The 18,946-nt window shown below is 34.8% G+C and overlaps 1 protein-coding gene across 13 annotated transcripts in view; it reads right to left on the reverse strand.

Annotated features, from left to right (window-relative positions):
* Dgkb (diacylglycerol kinase beta) overlaps nt 1-18,946 on the reverse strand; it is a 645,864-nt gene that overhangs the window by 419,254 nt on the left and 207,664 nt on the right. For all 13 annotated transcript variants that reach the window (XM_063238955.1, XM_063238993.1, XM_063238976.1 and 10 more), the window contains 4 exons: nt 15,512-15,631; nt 7,110-7,227; nt 4,752-4,840; nt 4,553-4,669 (listed from right to left, as the gene is read on the reverse strand). In XM_063238955.1, coding sequence (XP_063095025.1) covers nt 4,553-4,669; nt 4,752-4,840; nt 7,110-7,227; nt 15,512-15,631 — 444 coding nt within the window. The remainder of the gene's footprint in view (nt 1-4,552; nt 4,670-4,751; nt 4,841-7,109; nt 7,228-15,511; nt 15,632-18,946) is intronic.

An 18,946-nucleotide genomic window follows, 5' to 3' on the forward strand; every position in this document is an offset into this window, starting at 1 on the left:
TGAGCTGAGCAGAATGTCCTGGGATTATGCTACCAGCAGAAACAAGCAGGTATAAGCAGTAGCATCTTAAAATTGGCAGACAGTAGCCAAGAAAGGAAAGAGAGAATCAAGGTACAAAGACGAAAGCACAGAAAATGAGTTGGCTAAATTTGGAACATGCTTTTCCACTGTTTTATTTTGGCTGTTTCTACTTATTATTTTTTAAATGGTTACATTTACAGAAGGAGGCAAAACTTCCATGTAAGAGCTTAACTGTGTGTCTATCAGGTGGGAAAATAGTATCACGACATCATGAGCACAGATTGATAAATAAGTGTGAAAACAAATTTTTACCTTTAATAATTTAATATATTAACATATTATCTATCAGATAGTAATTGGAACATTGCAGAATGATATATGAAAACAACACTTATGTTATGTGCCTTTGGAATTCAGTATTTAGTGCTAAGAAGCACACTATTTGTATCATTGAAGCAAATATATTGAGGACTTTCTCTAAAGGCGATGCTGCATCAAGAGTTTCAACTGATTAAGAAAAAAAACATGTGACACTCATGAGCCAGTGTGGACAAGTTTATCACAAAGACCGGAAACTCCTGGAGAAAAATACAGTGTTTCCTTTTGGTGTGGAGTAAAGGTAAAGAAAATATGAAGGAAAAGAAAATACTACTCTGAAAAAAAATCAAGGAAGGTGTGGAATTTGGTTCCTTAGTTACAGTAAAAACAGAGTACATTGAAGGACTGGGGAGAATAAAATAACAGACCAGGAAAATGGTCTTGCCAAGGAATTACAACCAACACACACAACTACTACAGAGGGAATACATGTGGGATAACTCCATCATGTGCTTAGATTTGGGTCTGAGTTTTAAGGAACTGAAAACCAAATTGACTTTGGAGGCGTTGAAGTTAGCAGAATTATTATAGGTTGCTAAAGGAGGCACGCGATCACAAATCAGTATTTTTGGAAGATCTTCCTCGAGGTGGTACGTAGGCTGCCATGGAGAGAAGTTCCTTCTGGCGGGGAGATAAGCCAGGAGATTCTGACTCGAATCTAGACAAGAGGTGCTAAGAGCTTGTACCAGGGTTGTGAATGTGGAGACAAAAACTCAGCTTTGAGGGAGATATTTTAAGGAAGAAAAGTCAGGGCTCAGTAATGGTTGCAAAAATGAGATAAAAAGAAACTACAGGAGTGAAAGAATTTTACTCGTAATTCTGTTTTCAGTGGCTGGAGGCACGTCCCACCATGTCTGCTAAGCTGCGCTAAGGGAGCACAGTCAATGCGCTGGGCAGGGCCCCAGGACTGACATCCTTCTGCAGGCAAGGATTCCCAGGCGCTGTTCTCCTCTGAACGGGCCAGAGGAGAGGGAAGAGGCCAGGAGCAGTATTCAGAGCAAGCTCTGGATGCCAGGACTGGTTTTGAACGGCACCTGTGAGATGCTTCACCCCGCTCTCGCTGTGTGTTGTCACTTACTGAGCACTTGCTACATATAAAGCACTTTCATTAACCCAGTTACATGGATTTTTTTTTCACCATTTAGTCCTAGAGCACTCCATACCAAAGGGATTGTGAGCTCCATTTTACAAAGTGAAAGATCAGTCAAAACCAGTTACACATATGGCCCAAAATGGTACAATTATAAGTGATGGATAGTAATTTAAGAATCTGGTGGACGTGACTCCTACTATTAAATGACTTCCAAAAGTCATGCGTAAAAAGGATGTGAAGACTTTGGAAACACCTTGAAATGGACACAACTTTCCTACCTTATGTTTCCCTCTGCAGTGACCCAACTTGAACCCATCCTACAGCCCTCCCTAAAGCTCCATTTCAACAGCGCCTGGCCTGTCCCCCTCATGGTGACTCTTTACATTATGGCCCTCTCTGCAAGGACTAACACAAGTGAATGTAATTGTTCAGATGTCTCCAGAAATAGTAGGTAGGTATTACTCAAGTGTAGATCAGCTTTACACTAAAATTTTCAACCACTAGGTCAAACAAAATTTTTACGAATACTTTTAAATACACAAGGGTTCTGAAATAAATATATGTGTCAACTAGCAAGAAAATCAATGAAATTAATTAATTAAATTAATGAAAGTGTTCCTGCAATTCATTAAAATTAAAATTCTGACAATGCAGAAGTCTGAAGAAGCCATATCAGAAGACTATATATTTTTCCACATGTATTTTTAAACTGCGTGATTTTGCCTAATACAAGAAAATACTGGAGCCTACTGGAACCTTAAAACTCCTGATAGTCTGCGGAAATAAACCAGAAACCTCAGGACTTGGGAGAGGTTGATAAGAGGGAGTTACTATATTTTCCTCTAACTCTAAATTAACCCTTTTGGACCTTCCAGAAGGGTTTTAAATCCCAAATAAAATTCAGTGATTGATTGATTTAGAGCTTGGATTTGCAGATGTTAACAATTTACGTTGTGCTGGTATAGTCTCAACAAGAATCATCTTGATGCATTATCTTCGCTGTAAAAAACAAGATGTTAGTAATATATTGCCTGAACTGACTTAGGGTGTGAAATTCTTGTATTTCAAAAGTACAGTTTAGTCAAAGTAACACCTTTTTTGTAGTGAGTAAAAGGATAAGACAAGCACTGACTAAAGATAAATCTGTAATTTGTGACTGATGGGGCTAGATGAAGATTATGAAATCACAGATAAAAACAACCATTAACAAAGAAAGAATAAACGAAATAAGTTGGTATATAAGTAAGAAAAACTTTTAAAATGCATAGAGTACTAATAGGAGACTAATGAGGATGGGAATTTTGTGGAGAAAAATATCCTACAAAACGGAAGGGGTATAAGATAAACTCATGGAGACTAAAGAGAGAGACAAAGAGAAAATCAAACAAAAAATTCCAGAAGTTTTTGTATTTGCAGCGGCAACAATGCACATTTTACTGTTTAAATTTGTCACAAATTTGAAATATTGCTTTTTTAAAAAAATAGAAATTATAAAATTAAAGTATCATTATAAACATGTATTTTTAGAAAGGAAAGTAATTTGAAATATAATCATAAAAATTATTCTGACATTCTCTAATTACAGTTTAGGTTAACACTTAAGATGCTGGTAAAAACAAGAAGAGTCTATTACAAGTTCTGAAACAAAATTTTGTATGTCTTATAGATATTTACCAAAAATGAATAATTTTAATGTACTTCTTTTTAAAAAATGAAACTGTCTTCTTAAAAGCGAGACAATACAAGTGATTCATGTGAGTAATTTCAATTTTCATTAGGCTTTTTTATTAAAATAACCAACATTTAAAAAAAGAAAAGTGTCTTTTATAATATAAAAATTTCCAAAAAGTAAATGTGATGTAACTAGATAATAGCTAAAAATGATTGAAGAAAGAATGTTCATTTTTTAAAAGAAATGTACTTAATTGTATTTTTGAAATGTAAGTCATAGATTATTTTTCTCGTTCTGCTGTGTGTGTGTGTGTGTGTGTGTGTGTGTGTGTGTGTGTGTGTTTTCTTATAAGAATGCCGTTTGACCAGTGGTCAGGGACTACAAGTTGAGCAATGCGGAGAAATTTATTTGCTTAACTGACTCAATTTACCCCACTGTTTTATTTGAACAAAATAAAAGTATTAGCCCTATGAAAAGAGCATTCAAATACCATCCTGGGGGATAAAACTAGAAAGCTTCCAATCTCATAAGTGTTTCGCACCTTATTAAGAAAAACAATACTTCTAGAAAATTTAAATTCTAATTAATTTCTAAAACTTAAATACAAAACATTGGAGGTTTTATATTTCATTTTTATTCCAAGACTGGTTTTGACAATCATCAAAACCAGGTAAAGTCCCAAAGTTTCTCAAAAAGACAAGTTTTTCTTATTTGTACATGCTACTAATGATTAGCATTAACATCCAAATCTCTTTTCCTCCAGTTTAAGAGCCAACTGAATGAGGAAGGCTACAGCATGTTGGGAACCAGGGTAAAAAATAAGTTCTGAGAAGCAGCAAGACCTAAAAGAATGACTTTCCCCTTTTACCTACCACGTAGCCAAGGATAATTTGCTTAACTTTTTATTCTTAATTTTACTATGTAATAAAATTTTTGCAATCCCTTGTTCATTTTTTTCTACCCCTTTTATACTCATAGAACCTAATTTAAAATAAATTTACAATACGTAGAAAAGAAAGCATTTATCAAATACAGTAGTTAAATAGAGGCAAGGTCGAGCTCTACCCAGTTAGTATCTATTCTGATGTCTGCCTGTAACCATGGTCTCTGTTTGCTTTCCTGGGAAGTCCTTGGGTTCCATGGGACACTGTTTGAAAAAGATACAGTAGCATGAGTTCCAAGATTGCCATCATTTCTAAAATTCTGGATTCTTTGAAGACATGATCTGAACTGTATCCCTTTGGAAGCCTAAGGCAGTAAGAAATTCCCATGGTTTTATGTTAACTGATCCCGACACTAAAGAAACACTTTCAGGGGGAACCATCAGATAAGATTGGATGTGCAGCCCTGGCTGTGAGTGGAAGCTTGAACTTGACATAATTACTCACTGTGATCTGGCACCAAACACAATGCAGTCCTGTCAGGCCCTGGTAACATTTTACTGTTTTGTGGCACTTGTCACACTTGGTTGGGCAGTTGCCTTCAACCCAGTAATGGTGCATGACCTAGAACAGAACAGCAGTACCAACGTAAGAAAAAGCAGCCTCAGTCACCACCCACAGCAAACCAGCACTGTCACAAACTTACGTCCGTGTTCTTTTTGGACTTCACGTAGGTCTTGATGCAAGAGGGAGGTGCTCTAGCCACACATCGCTCGTGGACTGTGTACTTGCAGACTGAAAGAAAACAGGTACACAAATTCAGAGCTAATCCTGGTCCTGATTGCAATTTTATAGGGAAAGAATGACATTAACGGAACCTCATTTCATATCCACTGCTCCCTAATCAATCCAATCAGCCACATCCAGGAAAAGTCCAAGTCGACTGTTTTTACCACGGAGTACAAAAGGCCAATTAGTACAGGAAATATTATGCATGTGAAAAACCAAGACTCCTCTATCATGGCATAGCAGGAAATGCTTAATTAAATCAGTCTTCACTCGAATTTTTCACAATAATTTCCAGATGACAGAAATATTAAAGACAAATTGATGACTGCCAAATGGCTTGGTGTCATGCGAGAAGGAAAAATCTATATTTTACAAAGCAGAGGCATGACAGCAGCTGCTGAGCTTTGGGGCAAAAGCCTACGAGTTCATACTATTTTGTCTATTGATTTATCTGAACCTTAAATGACTGATTATTTTATTTCTAGAGAAGAGATTTCATCCTTTATTCTTGGCCATTAGTAAAAATCCCTTCCTTAATTGACATAGTAAGATTGTTTGTGCAAAAGAATAATCTTTACTAGGCAGCATAAGGTATACATGAACAATTTTTTGCTTACATGCAAGCATGTATATACAAACATCGACAAATACATGTATATGTCTATTTGCATAATGTGTCGTAAGTCTAACATACAAAATTTTGGCATCTTTACATAGGAATTGAATTTGAATAAAATTAGAGTAAGATGCATGCATTCTTTTGACAAAATTCTCATTCTAAATGAGTTCTAAATGAATAAATTTGTAAAATACTAAACAAAAAAGAAAGAAATGGTAGTCCATACGATAAAAATGGAGAAAAAAAAAAGCTAACCACTTCCTGAAATGTGAAAGAAAATCATTAAATCCACTTAATATTTATTCAGTAAAACTCTTCCAAAATGTTGACATCTGTGATTTGTATTGATACAACTGAGGAAAACAATCTGAATTTTAACTCTTCTCTATGAGCAATAATGTTAACAGTATTGTCTTCACTGTGCTAGTATGTAAAAATACCGTGAGCAAAATTTTCAGTAACTACAACTCACCTTGAGAGATTTGCATATGCTCCTATCAATAAGATCTACTGTAAAATTTCTGATTTAAAAAAACAAACAAATTTCAAAACAAAGCATTTTCTTGGTGTGTGTAGAGTACTCTAGTGTAACTAAGAATCAAGAGAACCTGGATTACAATGTAGCACATTTCAGGAAACTTTATTTAAATCCCAAAACACTTAAGTTATAGGGAAATATTATGTTAAAATATACTTTTTAATGTCACAATATATCTGAAGGCAAATCCCAAATATAGTACTAAAGGAGCATTAGTATGAAACATCTGTAAATCTTGCATAGAAGTCAGGTTTAAAATTTAAAGTTAATTACATACACAGAAATTTTAGATGTTTGATACACTTGAGAAATGCAGTAACTTCATACCTAGAAGAAAGGAGTATGACTAGTAAATTGCTATATTAAGGACAACTTCAGCCTTAAGGGAAGAGAGAATTATAAATACTCTGAATTAACAGGAATGTCAGGGAATATAAAATCTCAGATAAATCTACAGCAGATTTAAAAATACATAGGTGATTTTATAAATCAACTGTTTTATACCCTCTTAGAAAATTCTAATTGGCAGAATAAAAAAAAATTGACAAGTTAAGTAAAATGGAACTAAGTCAATGCATACAACCCATGAACCAACTGTGCTTTGGATTCCAATATCCATCACCATGTATTTTTTTTATGAGAACATGAAAATATGTACTTGAGCTGTTAAATTTCTTCATTTGAATGCAAATTTATATTTAATCAGTTATTGCAATGTTTGACCCGGGCTGAAGGAACTGGCCCATTCTATAGGAATAAAGCGGCTAATTTAGAAAAAGAAATAGCTATGAATAAGATATGTGTGTGGAAAATTAGTGGACATTTATAAAATAATCCCAGAAAGAAAGGGAATCATAAATAGATTAAACTATCCTGAAGTGAAAATAACTAAAGAACTGGAAAATGTTGTTAGTTCTTTTTTTCAATGACAGACTTTCCCAAATTAAAGAAATGTAAAATTCAAGTTAATTAAACACGAGGAAAAAAAAATGAAAGAAACACTCAGAAAATGCCAGTCTGGATTATTTCCTGGGTCTCCATCTATTAATAGGATCGGTCCATGAAATCAGCCTTTGCCCAAGTGAGCTGAAGACGCCCAGGCGGGCGGACATACTCACAGGAGCAGCAGAGGCCTTGTTTCCCCACGCCAATCAACATGTTCAGGCAGAGATTGCAGTAGGCAGGTTTGTTAAAGTGCTTGAGTCGCCACACATGCTGTCCGTCATCCTTCACATTCTGCACGGGGCAGGGAAGAAACAGATTTCACTTAATGAAATAAACAGTAGAATATGTAAGTGCCAATAAAATTCAGAGCTGGACTGAAGCATTAGAAGACAATCTGTTATTTCATCTCTGACTTTCTCCAAGATCGCCACAGAGTGCTCAGAAAAACACATGTGCTCTTGTGGAATGACATACTGCTAACAAATTTCCGATGCTATAGCAACCTTCAAATCCTTGCTGGTGTCAACAGTTCAACAGCACACTCAGAACCATCATAATGACCTGCCACGTGGAGCACTCCCTAAGAACAAGGACAAGGACGTGCCCATGTTGCCTTTCAATACTTTATGGTTAGCACAATTCCACACACTAGTAAATGAAGAAGACAGAGAAAATATTCTTTATTGCAAGGACCTGAGAAATGAAAACTTGCAAAGATTATGTGAACCTTTGATTGGTATTAGGTTATGCAAAAGTTAAAACGGTGGTTATTCTTATAAGACAGTAGAAGAAAAGTGAAATCCAATGGGAAAAGCAACACAAGAAAGATATGGTGACATTCTGGACCTCAGCTGTAGATTCCTAAGGTGTTACAATTTAGTGTGATACATTCTATGTCTCAATAAAATTAATAGACAAACATTTTAAGGTTTTAATTACATTATCATTTTGCTTATTCATCTTTTGTAAAATAGAAATGATTGTACTTTTTCAGAAAGATGGTAAAATATCGAAAGGGTATTAATATATTTACAACAATCACTATAATTATTTGCCACAAATTAAATCTTGAGTTTATATTAGCTTGTACTTAAAGATATTATAATTATTGTTTAAGGTACCAAATAAACACTATATAATACCCTAAATACTTCTCTAATCAGTTTAATGATAGCAGCATTGCTCAAAGTAAAAATGACATGAAATAATACAATGCTAATGAAACTTGAACTCCTTACAAGGCAGTTGAAATAGTGCATGAAGTTACCATATGTTATTACTTCTGCTAATATCATTTTTAATTAAAATATGCTCTTTACTCTGTTTAATTTGTTTGAAACTAACTTCAGATGTCACTTATTGACATCATTATATAGCATATATATATATATATATATACATATATATATATATATATATAATTTTTTGGTTAAGAAACTGTCATATTTCTTAGACTATATTCACCAAATACTACTTGATCACCTACTATGTGCTGGGAAGCTAATAGTAACTATGTAGCAATAGAATGATATAAACATGCCCAGATCATTTTGTTTCTGATAATAAAATATGAATAATAATCCCCAACCATATTTTTCTATTCTCAGTCAAGAGATAAACTGCTAGATTTGAAATAGCAGAGAAAATCCATAATAACTGATTCTTCCATTGGAATCAGAAATGTCAAATTTGCATCATAGTATAAAACATTAATGAAAATGCTTCCTGGGAGACAATTCTCTATGGGTCTCTTGAATTACTGCTAGCACTTTTTTCAGAAATTCTCTTGGACGTGCTTGAACAATACAAAGCCTTGGACAACAAAGATATGTCTCCCTCAAGAGGAGAGGGCAGGTTTATTAATTGCCCAGGTTTTTAAGGATAATGTCTCACCCCTAAGAAAAAGGTTCAACAGGTTTCTGTTTAGCACATTAAGAGATTTAGTTTCTGTGAGTTCTGATGCTGTGCACTGCAATAACTTTTGTCCTGCAATATTATTTCCATCTTAGTTACTTTTCTCATTGCGGAGACAAATTATCTGACTCCCCAAGTTAAAGGAGAAAAAGGTTTATTTAGCTCACAATAGGTACAGTTTCAGTCCATAGTTGTTTCCAAGGGAGGGTGGCATATGACACAGGGGCAAATGTAAATGACAGCAGGTGATAGCAAAAGTAGCAAAGAGCTTAGCAGCATATTTCTTCCCCTTTTATATTATATTTAGACTGCAGTGATTAGGGTGATGCCAAACCAATCAGTGGACTGATTTAGTAATCACACAGCTCCAATCCTAGAATCACACACTCTGGATTCAGCCATCTCTGATGACGCCTAAGACTGCTTGAGGCTCTGGGGTGATATCTAGACACAAACCATAACAATCCCCAAGAAACTCAGGAAAAAATGTGAACTCAGATAAGCATTAATGAGAAGAATGAAATGCAAATTCATCTCATTGTCTGACCCAAGACTCTCATCTGTTTTGCTGGTAGTCAGGAAACCGTGACAAACTAACACAAACCCCAATAAGTAAGGTGAATCCCAGACATTTTAAAAATATCAAAAATATTCATATTGTTGTGATGCAAGCCCAACAGGATTTTGATAAAAGCAGTAATGTTAAAGATTTCTTGGAAAGACCTTAAAATGAAGCTGGTTCAATTTTCTTCCAAAATTTAAGAACAAAGCTTTGCAGTAATTTCTTAATTCATTCCAGTTTGAATGAGTCATAAATTTCCTAGAAGCTATACAACATAAGTAGAATATATTTTTAACATTGCTATGCTTTACAAATATTTTGTGTTTTCATACTTTATTATACTAAAATAGTAAACATCTAAAGGAAAAAAGTTAAAATATAGGCCCCGATTTTTTAAATGAACTAATGAATATTAAAGAGAATGGTTAAATGTTTTAAAACTTTTAAATAACAGGAGAAATGAAAACTAATTCTGATTTTTCTCTGAGTTGCTGTTCTGATCGTCCCTGTCATTTCATTTTTAAACGACTGTCCATCCTGTTGCAGCGCACATATGGACTAAGTTAGCTGGCATTTTCCTTATCAAAAATAAGCAAGTCTGAACGTGGGTGTTCTGTCAATCAGAACACTTAGCCATGTTACAGGCTGCAACTGATGTACAAAGCCATTACCCAGGCATAAAATGCTTTACCAAAACACAAATTAAATAGCTTTATAGCTCTTAGCCGGATGTATTGCCAAAATATGCAAGGGATGAAATATGGATGTGACTTCTTGAGGAGAAGAAATTGAAAATGAGAGCCAACTACTTCTCAGCAGTGCAAATTACACTCCAACTCTGTATTTCCATGTCTGGTCTTGTTTGTCTTAAGTAGATTGTAAACTTGATAGGAAAGAGAGAGAATCTGTCTCTTTCTATATTCAATCAGCCAAGAAAGCATATTTCTATTAGTACTTCTGTTGCAAAATAAATATTTATTGCCAAGAAAGGAATTCACTTTTATTATTAAAAAAAAAAATGAACAGTGAATCCAGGGGTTTGATTCCTAGCCTTGGATGAAACTTTTGCATAAGCTCCTTTATCTCTCTCCCTATTTTCCTCTCTAATAAAACGCAAGTGCTAACTACCTTTCCCCCAGATCACAGTGTGAGGTTTCATTATAAAATATCTGTGAAGTTAATGTAGCTCCTTGGAAGGTAGGCATTTATATAAATAGCAAATATTATACTGTGACTGGGTTGAGTTGAATAACATCCCAAAGTTTCAGTCAAAGGAATTCAGAAAGATATATGTAGGTTCACTATGTTTTTACATAACATTTGCCTTTTTGATACCCTGTAATGACACAGCTCAATTCTGGCTTATGAAGGCAGGAAAAATAGAGTGAATCCTGGGCTCCTCCAGGCTAAGGAGCAGCCTTAAGGTCTTCTTCAGTTCTCATTCCCCGAAAGCCAAAAGGATATTTCAGTGGGAAGAACACGTGAAGGAACTCACTGAAACTGTTTTTCTATCTGAGCAATTTGTGAAGATTTAGATATTTCCTACATATTGTCAAGATCATATTCAATGTTCAGTGAACTGCAGCTAATACAAAGAACATTTCTCCCAGAAATTTCAAGGAGAAATGATGCTAATCTCCCAACCCAAGTCCTGCCAGCCCTGCATCCAGCCCTGTTACGGTGACTTAACATGGGACACAGACTAGCTAACGTTGTAAATTTCTCCAACTCATTAAATAAGCTCCTTACTATTTTGTTGAATGTCTTAAAAATACATGTCAGTATAAAACAAACCATTCTTTCAGAAAAAAGAAAGGATCTCTTTTGGAACCAAGACAATTTAGAGAGAACTATTAACATCCAGGGTTGGTTTGCAAATGACTGGTAATTTTCATACTGTACTTTCTGTCTTTAGGATAGGTTCTTGTAATTCCTATGCATTAAATGTAAACACAAAAGTGCAAAACAACACACATTTTTTTTGAATGACCTAATGGAAATCTTGAGAGTTGTCATATCTTTCTTGTTTTGTAAACCCATTTTGATTGAATAATGTTTAGAAAGCAGAACAAAAACTCATAATCCAATTAAATTGTAAAAATTGGAGTATTAAACATCAGTTTTCTAATTTGGTTAATTAAAAATACATCATCTTCTAAACTCTACCCCTCAGATATTTGACAAGAGAACACAAAACATTGTCCTGTTTGAAGTCTAGAAAAAATAAATAAATAAAAGGTGTCCTAATCAACTCAAAGGCAAAATCTGTAGTACCTATGAGAACTGAAGACTGAGATACCTTTGTACACACAGTGTGAGAGGCTAGCATCCCATTCAAATCAATGCAGGTTCCATGAAAACTTATAATCCTCATACAGAATGTTAGGGTATCCTCACTTCAAGGCTACCATAACGTGTGCAATTCTTAAATCAATTACATATGTGCAATACCTAAATATGTGCTTCTATTTTTATGAGAGTATGAATTCAGAATATTTCCTGGAACAAATTTGTGAAGACTTGAGATTATACATTTCAGGGAGTGAAGCACTATTTATTATTCACTCATCTGGATAGAGGAATGCTAGAATTAGAAGAGCATTGGAAAAGAAAACAGGCATTTGGCTGTGTGTGTGTGTGTGTAAAGAGTAGCTGTTCAGCACAATGTAACCCAGTTAGCCAGCACTCAATTGGATGAGGTGTGCTGATTCTCTGTACTCTCTCCATGAGTCCCCATTTCTGGCTGTGATTTCTGTCTGCTAAGAGGTGTTAAATTCTTTTTACCTCAATGAATAAAAAGGAATTAAAACTATTTCTGCTTGTAATAAGAATCACTAGTGATAGAACAGATCAGCACCTGCCAAAATGGGGCATTGGGTCAAATATTTCGAGTAACCTGCTTTGGCAGATACAATTTTATTGGGACCAAGATTTAATAGCTTGTTTGTACAATGTCTGAGAGAGCTTTGTGCTATAAGCAGCAAATCTGTGTATTGTGACAGAGACTTTATGACTCCAAAGCCTAAACTCCTCAATATCTGTCCCTTTCTAGATGCCAATCACTATCACAGATAATTATTAACAAAGAAAATATTCTTTATTCAATGACATCTTTAAAAATTGTTCAGGGATATGACTGATGAAGAACGGCTAATCAGTCTCGCGTATCAAGTTTTATAGTGGTAATCAGAATCTGAAAACTCTCCAGACCTCAGTGTTTCTTCAAATGTACCAGGCTGTAAGATTTTGTATGATTTCTGACCTCTTTATTTTGTGAAGAGTGCACAAACTTTTTTGAGAGAAATAAAATCATTCTTGCTATCTATTCTTCGGCATAGAATCAGGTCCAAATGAACTATATTTCTGAACGTTGGTGGCAAAACCGAGCATGTAAAGTCAAGTACCGTTTAGGGTTCTATTGATGGAGAAAAATAAACTACCGTGAAACCATGACTGTTAGAATCGAGGCTGGTTCTCCCAGGGAGCCTTTCCTAAGTGTGTAATTTGGTTGGCCCTCTGCAGTCCTTTCGAATACACTGTGGTGTTTAACATTCACTCTCAATTATAATCTACTCCCCGGCCTCATAAATGACAACAGACAATAATATATAGGACAGCATAACAAGGCACGCTTCACAATTAATGGCCAACTTCAAGCTGAAGCTTCTAGAATTCCGTTTAATAAGCCAAAAAGTGTGATGAGAGGTGGGACACATGGTATTATGGATCAAATTACAGGTAATAACATAACACATTAGCCATGTACTGAAAGGATATAAATCTCAATTAGTAAAAAAGAAAAAAAAAAAAAGGCTGTCATCACTCAGCTGTCTTGGTGTCACTGGCTATTTAAAATATGTGCCATAGAATTAAAAAGCTGTTTCTAGCAAATACATGTTGCTTTACGCTCATTACATGTGGTTATAAGATTTATGTATTTTAGTAAAAGGACATTTTTAAATATAGTTACCTTATTTTTTTGAAAGATGCAAAAGAAAAAAAAAAAAAAAAAAAAAAAAAAAAAAAAAATTTCCCCAGAGTTCCTTACGTGCAAAAAAGTACATAAAGTGCTCTCAGATGTTAGACAATGTTGCCCTGCCATCTAGTGGTCATAACAGGAAATGTACTTCTGGGACACCACAGACCTTAAATTGATTTCTCCGGTTAAATGTTGATCTTTTTGCACTAAAAACACAACATATTAAGTTACAAGAAAAATTTAAAGTCAGTTATGTATAACTCACCAAATTAAAATTAAAGGCAAGGATTTTCACTGGATTAATCTTGCCATTACTTTAGAAATTAATGAAGTATGTATTATATTTGTTTAAAATAGTTTGAGCTAAATTCATATAGATTTGTGAACTATCTTAGCCATAGATTCTAGACAATAATATCTAAAAATATCATTTCAACATACATGTGCTACCTAATATACAGGTGACGTTCTACCTTTTAACCCCTTTCTTTCAACTAGGAAAGCTATTTCTCTACTCCTTCCTACACCTCGGTCCTTCATTAATAAGATAATTTAGGAAGATCCAGAGAATACACAAGTTCTTGCTTTAAAATATGAAATTCTCCTGTAGGAAATCACTAATGGAGCCTCCTGAATGGAGACATTGGCTAATTTGGCCACGCAGAATACGCCAAATTCAGAATGTTGCCGTTTGTCAATCTTTCTTTTGTGTCCACCTAGTCATCTGATTTTCAAGAGATTTTCCTCAGAAGGTACACTAAACAATGAGATATTTATAGTATAGAACTATAGATTGTTATTATAAAAGATACTCTATTTTATTAGCATACAAATATAACATATGAAGTCTTATTTCATTATCAAAGTATAAAGTATGTATTTATGACCAAGAAGATCTATGTTTTTTATATGTTTTAATTTTTATGCAGTACTTACTAGCATTTTTTTTTATTTTCTTCCCTCTAACCATGACTAAAATCTCTTGGGTCTCATGAAAGTAGGATGAAAGTAACATTAAAATATTTGAAGCACTGTATACAAAAGAAATAAATGCTGATGCCCACCAAAATACAAAATGTATAACCTCTTGAAGCCCATTAAATACTATATTCAGATGTATTTCTGAGTTCTATGATCACGTGTATATTCCTAAATCCATATGCCGTAACAGATTTGTACACATGCTCACGTGTCTTATGTGTGCAAACCGTAAGATGCCTTGAGAGCTGACTTACAATGAATTTGTACGTTGAATAACTGCAGTATGGTCTTCAACCAACAAAATTTTTTGCCAGTAACAGAAAGCATGAAAAATGTTGAGGGCAACAGCAAAGTGAACACTATGTGAACACTATGCTTTTGTCTCTAAAAACTTTTAAAATTATAAATTTTTATTGAGCCTTTCACTCCTAGTATTCTTTGAGTCTAAGCAAACATATAACTATGTACATATTATAGTTAATTCTTACTTAATAGTTGATGCTGAATACACAATGTAGCATCCACTGTTAATGCCATCAGATTTTTTATTTAATTACTAAAATTGACTTCTAGGATGCGTCGCCCTGATTTGCTTTCAAAGTCATTTTTATACCACATTGTGATTCTAGATTGATTTGTTTTATTTCCCTAAGTCAGTATGTAATTGCCAATGCAACTGGCACTGGACTCATAAACACACACAAAAAACCAACTATATCAAAATATCCTCTCAATTGCTCAGACACCCAATTCCTTCTTTCATTACTGGGCTTCGAGAAATAGGTGATATTGATGGAATGGGGGTATACAATAGGATCACAAGAGCCATCTAACGCAGTAATACTGGGGAGTGTCTTGTATTATATGACTTATGAGTAGGTCAATAATTTTCCAAAACTAAATTGCACTTTAAGTACAAGGAAAAGAAGAAGAAGAAATACATATGCAAACCTCAGGTATTACTTTAAATGAATCAATATGTTTGTGGCAATTATCACTACACAAGGAGTTACGTTAAATGGCACCTTGGTAAATTTCACAGAAGATCCAGGCGCTGACTACATGCTTATGACAGAAAATGCCCAGATCAATTTATAATCAAAAGGTGTAATGGAGAGCACCGCTGTGTAAGTGCTTACATTTTCTAAGCCCAAAAGTACAAGAAGTGGGATTGTGGTCATTCCTCCTTGAATCCATTCCTCCAAAGACACCGTTCCGTCATGATCATAATCGATTTCTTCCATCATTTCATGAAGGATCTGGAGAAAAGAGAATGAGGGGAAAGTTTCAAAGAATCAATAAAATAAATCGTGTTTAATACAACAAAACATTACATGGAACTTTTTATTTCAACAGGGACCAGTAGCTAAATGGAGAGTTGCCATACACAGTTTGGTTATGTAACACAACATTAATCGTATTATTGAAAAGATAGTGAATGTTACAGCTTCTAGAACTTGGATACCAACACCAATCAACTTGCAAAAATAAGATCTTAAAATTTTATTACTTTTCCAGTGAATAGCACAGTTAAAATAAGGAAGTAGCTTCAACAGTGAAAGTGGTCTTTAATTACTTTCTTGAGGTTTTTTTTTTTTTTTTTTTTTTCGTTCATATATATGCCAGAATATGTCTGAACAAATTAACTTCATGGCAAAGAGCTCAAATAACTCTGCTAAGTAGAAAGAAATGAGGGAATTAAGTTGCTTTTAATTGTCTATCAGAACTTAATAAAGCCAAAAAGTTAAATGATCTAATCATATTTGATTAGACTTCCTTTCTGAAGATGATTTGCACATAATATTCCAAAATGTTCTCCATGGTGTTATAACGCTTTTGCCTCTGTGGTTTGATCATAATCTCAGTACTTACTTCAAAGACCTGTCATGAGAATTAAATGAGCTAAGCTTTTATAAGTAGAAGACACACTGGCATATATACTAAGCACATAGAAAGTGCTGTTTGTGTCATTATTAATGAAGATAATGTGAGTATTGCAACCAGGTAACCTTTGGCTGCCGAAAACCAGAAAAAAAGTTTCCCATCAATAATGGCACCGTTAAATTGTCAACTTCTGTAAGAACTCCAAGAAGGAAAGGAATTCATTGTTTTTTAGATAACATGGAAATTATCAACAGTCAAAAAGAAGGAATCAGGATTAGTAGAAATGTGAAAGGTTGCAATAAAAGAAATATATTGTTTCCTGGTAGAACCATTATTCCCCTAAATATTTCTGTGCTTGGTAATTTACTGTCTTTCCTCACTTAGTCTTTGAAAACTAGATTACTGTCTTTCATAACAACATACTGATCTATAAGTACTCGGATGAGAACTGTTAGGCATACGATGATGCTGGAGGAATCATTTCATTATTAAAGAAAAGGAAGTATTTAGAATTTCAGAAAATGGCAGAAGGCCAGCTAAAATGCCCTGCCTCTTGAAGACATGCTGATGAATTATCAGAGAATGAATAAATGAGATGAAATAAAAACCCAGAACACCTGTTGTGGGCGGTTGATGTTTTCATTTTATTTTCCTGCAGCTAACGTTACAGTCTGGATTAGCCTGATAAAATCTCCTTCTGAAGACATTTGTCTTTCCCTAATACTCAAGATCAGTATCAAATACTTATCTTTAATCATATAAAGGCTTTATTACATTAAAAAGAGTCTTTGAACGTGTACATTTGTCTCAGAAGAAGAGAGTTGCTGAGGCATTTGCGGAAGTGAGGCAGCTACTGTGACTGCGGACACAGCATTCAAGGTCAGGCTTTTGTCTTGATTTCCCACAATTTAAACTGCCCAGGTGGGAGGTGGGAGTGGCTATATCAGGAACATGCATGACAAATAATGCAACAGACATTGCTTTATTCTCCAGAAGGTTCTTGTCATTTCTGGGCTGTGCAGACACCGCTTTGTTTTGTTTTGTTTTGTTTTTCTATCATCTACATCTCATTTTTTGCATACGTACATTTCTATGTAAACAAGAGTAATTTATGCCAGGAGGTCACAGGGATCACTTATGCTTTAAAAAGCTGATAGGAAAAAAAAAAAAATCTCCCTTCTTCACTCCCATGTGAACAAGCAGGCTTGACTGACAGATGGGAAACTTCCTCAGATAATAAACCAAGTAGGAAGAGAGAGCTGGTCTACGTGCAGGTAATCAAAAAGGCCAAGGAAACGTTATGAAATCCCTAGATTTCAGTGAGAAGAGGGCTCGGTGAATCAGGCAGTGCATTAAACACAATCACTGCTGGGTTTACTGTTCCATAGACATATGACCACCTGTAACGATAGTGCCACTCATTATGGCTCAGCAGGTATTTATCCACATCAAAACAAACAAAAGCTCAAAATAGGGTGGTGTTAAAACTGGAAAAATCTTAACCCTTGTAGGAACGGTGCTATCTTTGAACCACGCCATTTACTTTATTTCCTTTAGGTTAGAAACAATGGGAAATGAGATGGCAGTGCCTGAATCACATAATCCTGGCATTATTCTACCTCCAACTGCATATGTGTGAACACTGTTTACAAACAGCCTTCTGGAATTCATATACCATGTTAAAAAAAAAAAAAACTGATCCATCTTTGCTCTATTCATGTTTACTTGGCTAAACTTAACTGGCTTCAAAAATAAACTAAAATCAGTATCTCCAATAAATTTCTCATATTACCTGTGGCTGAAGTCAAAAGTTTTGCACAAGTATGGTACAAATACATTGAAATGGTACTGGAAGTTTTATCTAAATCTGTTTAAAATTAGAAGTCTTTATATTCTTACACACATTTTGGGATACTACTGCTTTGAGGAACTTAATTCAAAATTCCTGGCTCTTAACTTTAACCAGGTTGAAGAGCGCTGTGTAAAGATTTTCAACCTACCACTGGGAGTCCCAGGATCAGAGTCCAACGGCCTCAGTTGTTCACGAATTTTTCCTTAAAACCTAACGGATAATTGTTGGGGAAAACCCCTGCAACATTTCGCAGGAACCACAAACATTCTCTGCATTTGTTTTGTTTTGTTTTTGTTTTTGTTTTCAAGAAGCCAATGGGAGAGTGTTATCCAGGTCTCCTTCCTGCTGATTGGCTACTGCCTTACCCCATCTCTAGCAGATGCACCTGCTCTGAGCTCTCCCGTATCATAACAGTTTACTGTGCTGTGTAGCTACGTTCAGTGTTCTTAATTTTGTTCTTTTTAAAATCCCTAAAATGCTGCCAAAAGGCACTGCACCTTCTAAGGCTTTATTAAGACAGAATTCACTTAAATTACATAACTGCAGCAGATATAACATATTTAAACTTTTCTTTAAAAATGAGCATTTACAGCTACTCTTCTGACCATATGTGAAATTCACCCTGTTTTAAGAACATACCCCCTGCGAATTTCAGGGGTCCACGTATTTGGGTCTTAATCCATGAAATGAAGAAAACGATGTGTCTGAAAACTGTAAGCACCCAGGAACATACACACAGGCAATAACAAAGTGAACTGTGCACAGAACTATTTCATCACGATCTTTTTATGAAATGCACAAAGGATTTCTGTTTACCTTCGTGTATGATAAGTGAAAC

Source organism: Cavia porcellus, unplaced genomic scaffold (assembly GCF_034190915.1).
Source record: "Cavia porcellus strain 051 isolate PalLab524CR breed Dunkin Hartley unplaced genomic scaffold, mCavPor4.1 scaffold_2, whole genome shotgun sequence".
NCBI lineage: Eukaryota > Metazoa > Chordata > Mammalia > Rodentia > Caviidae > Cavia > Cavia porcellus.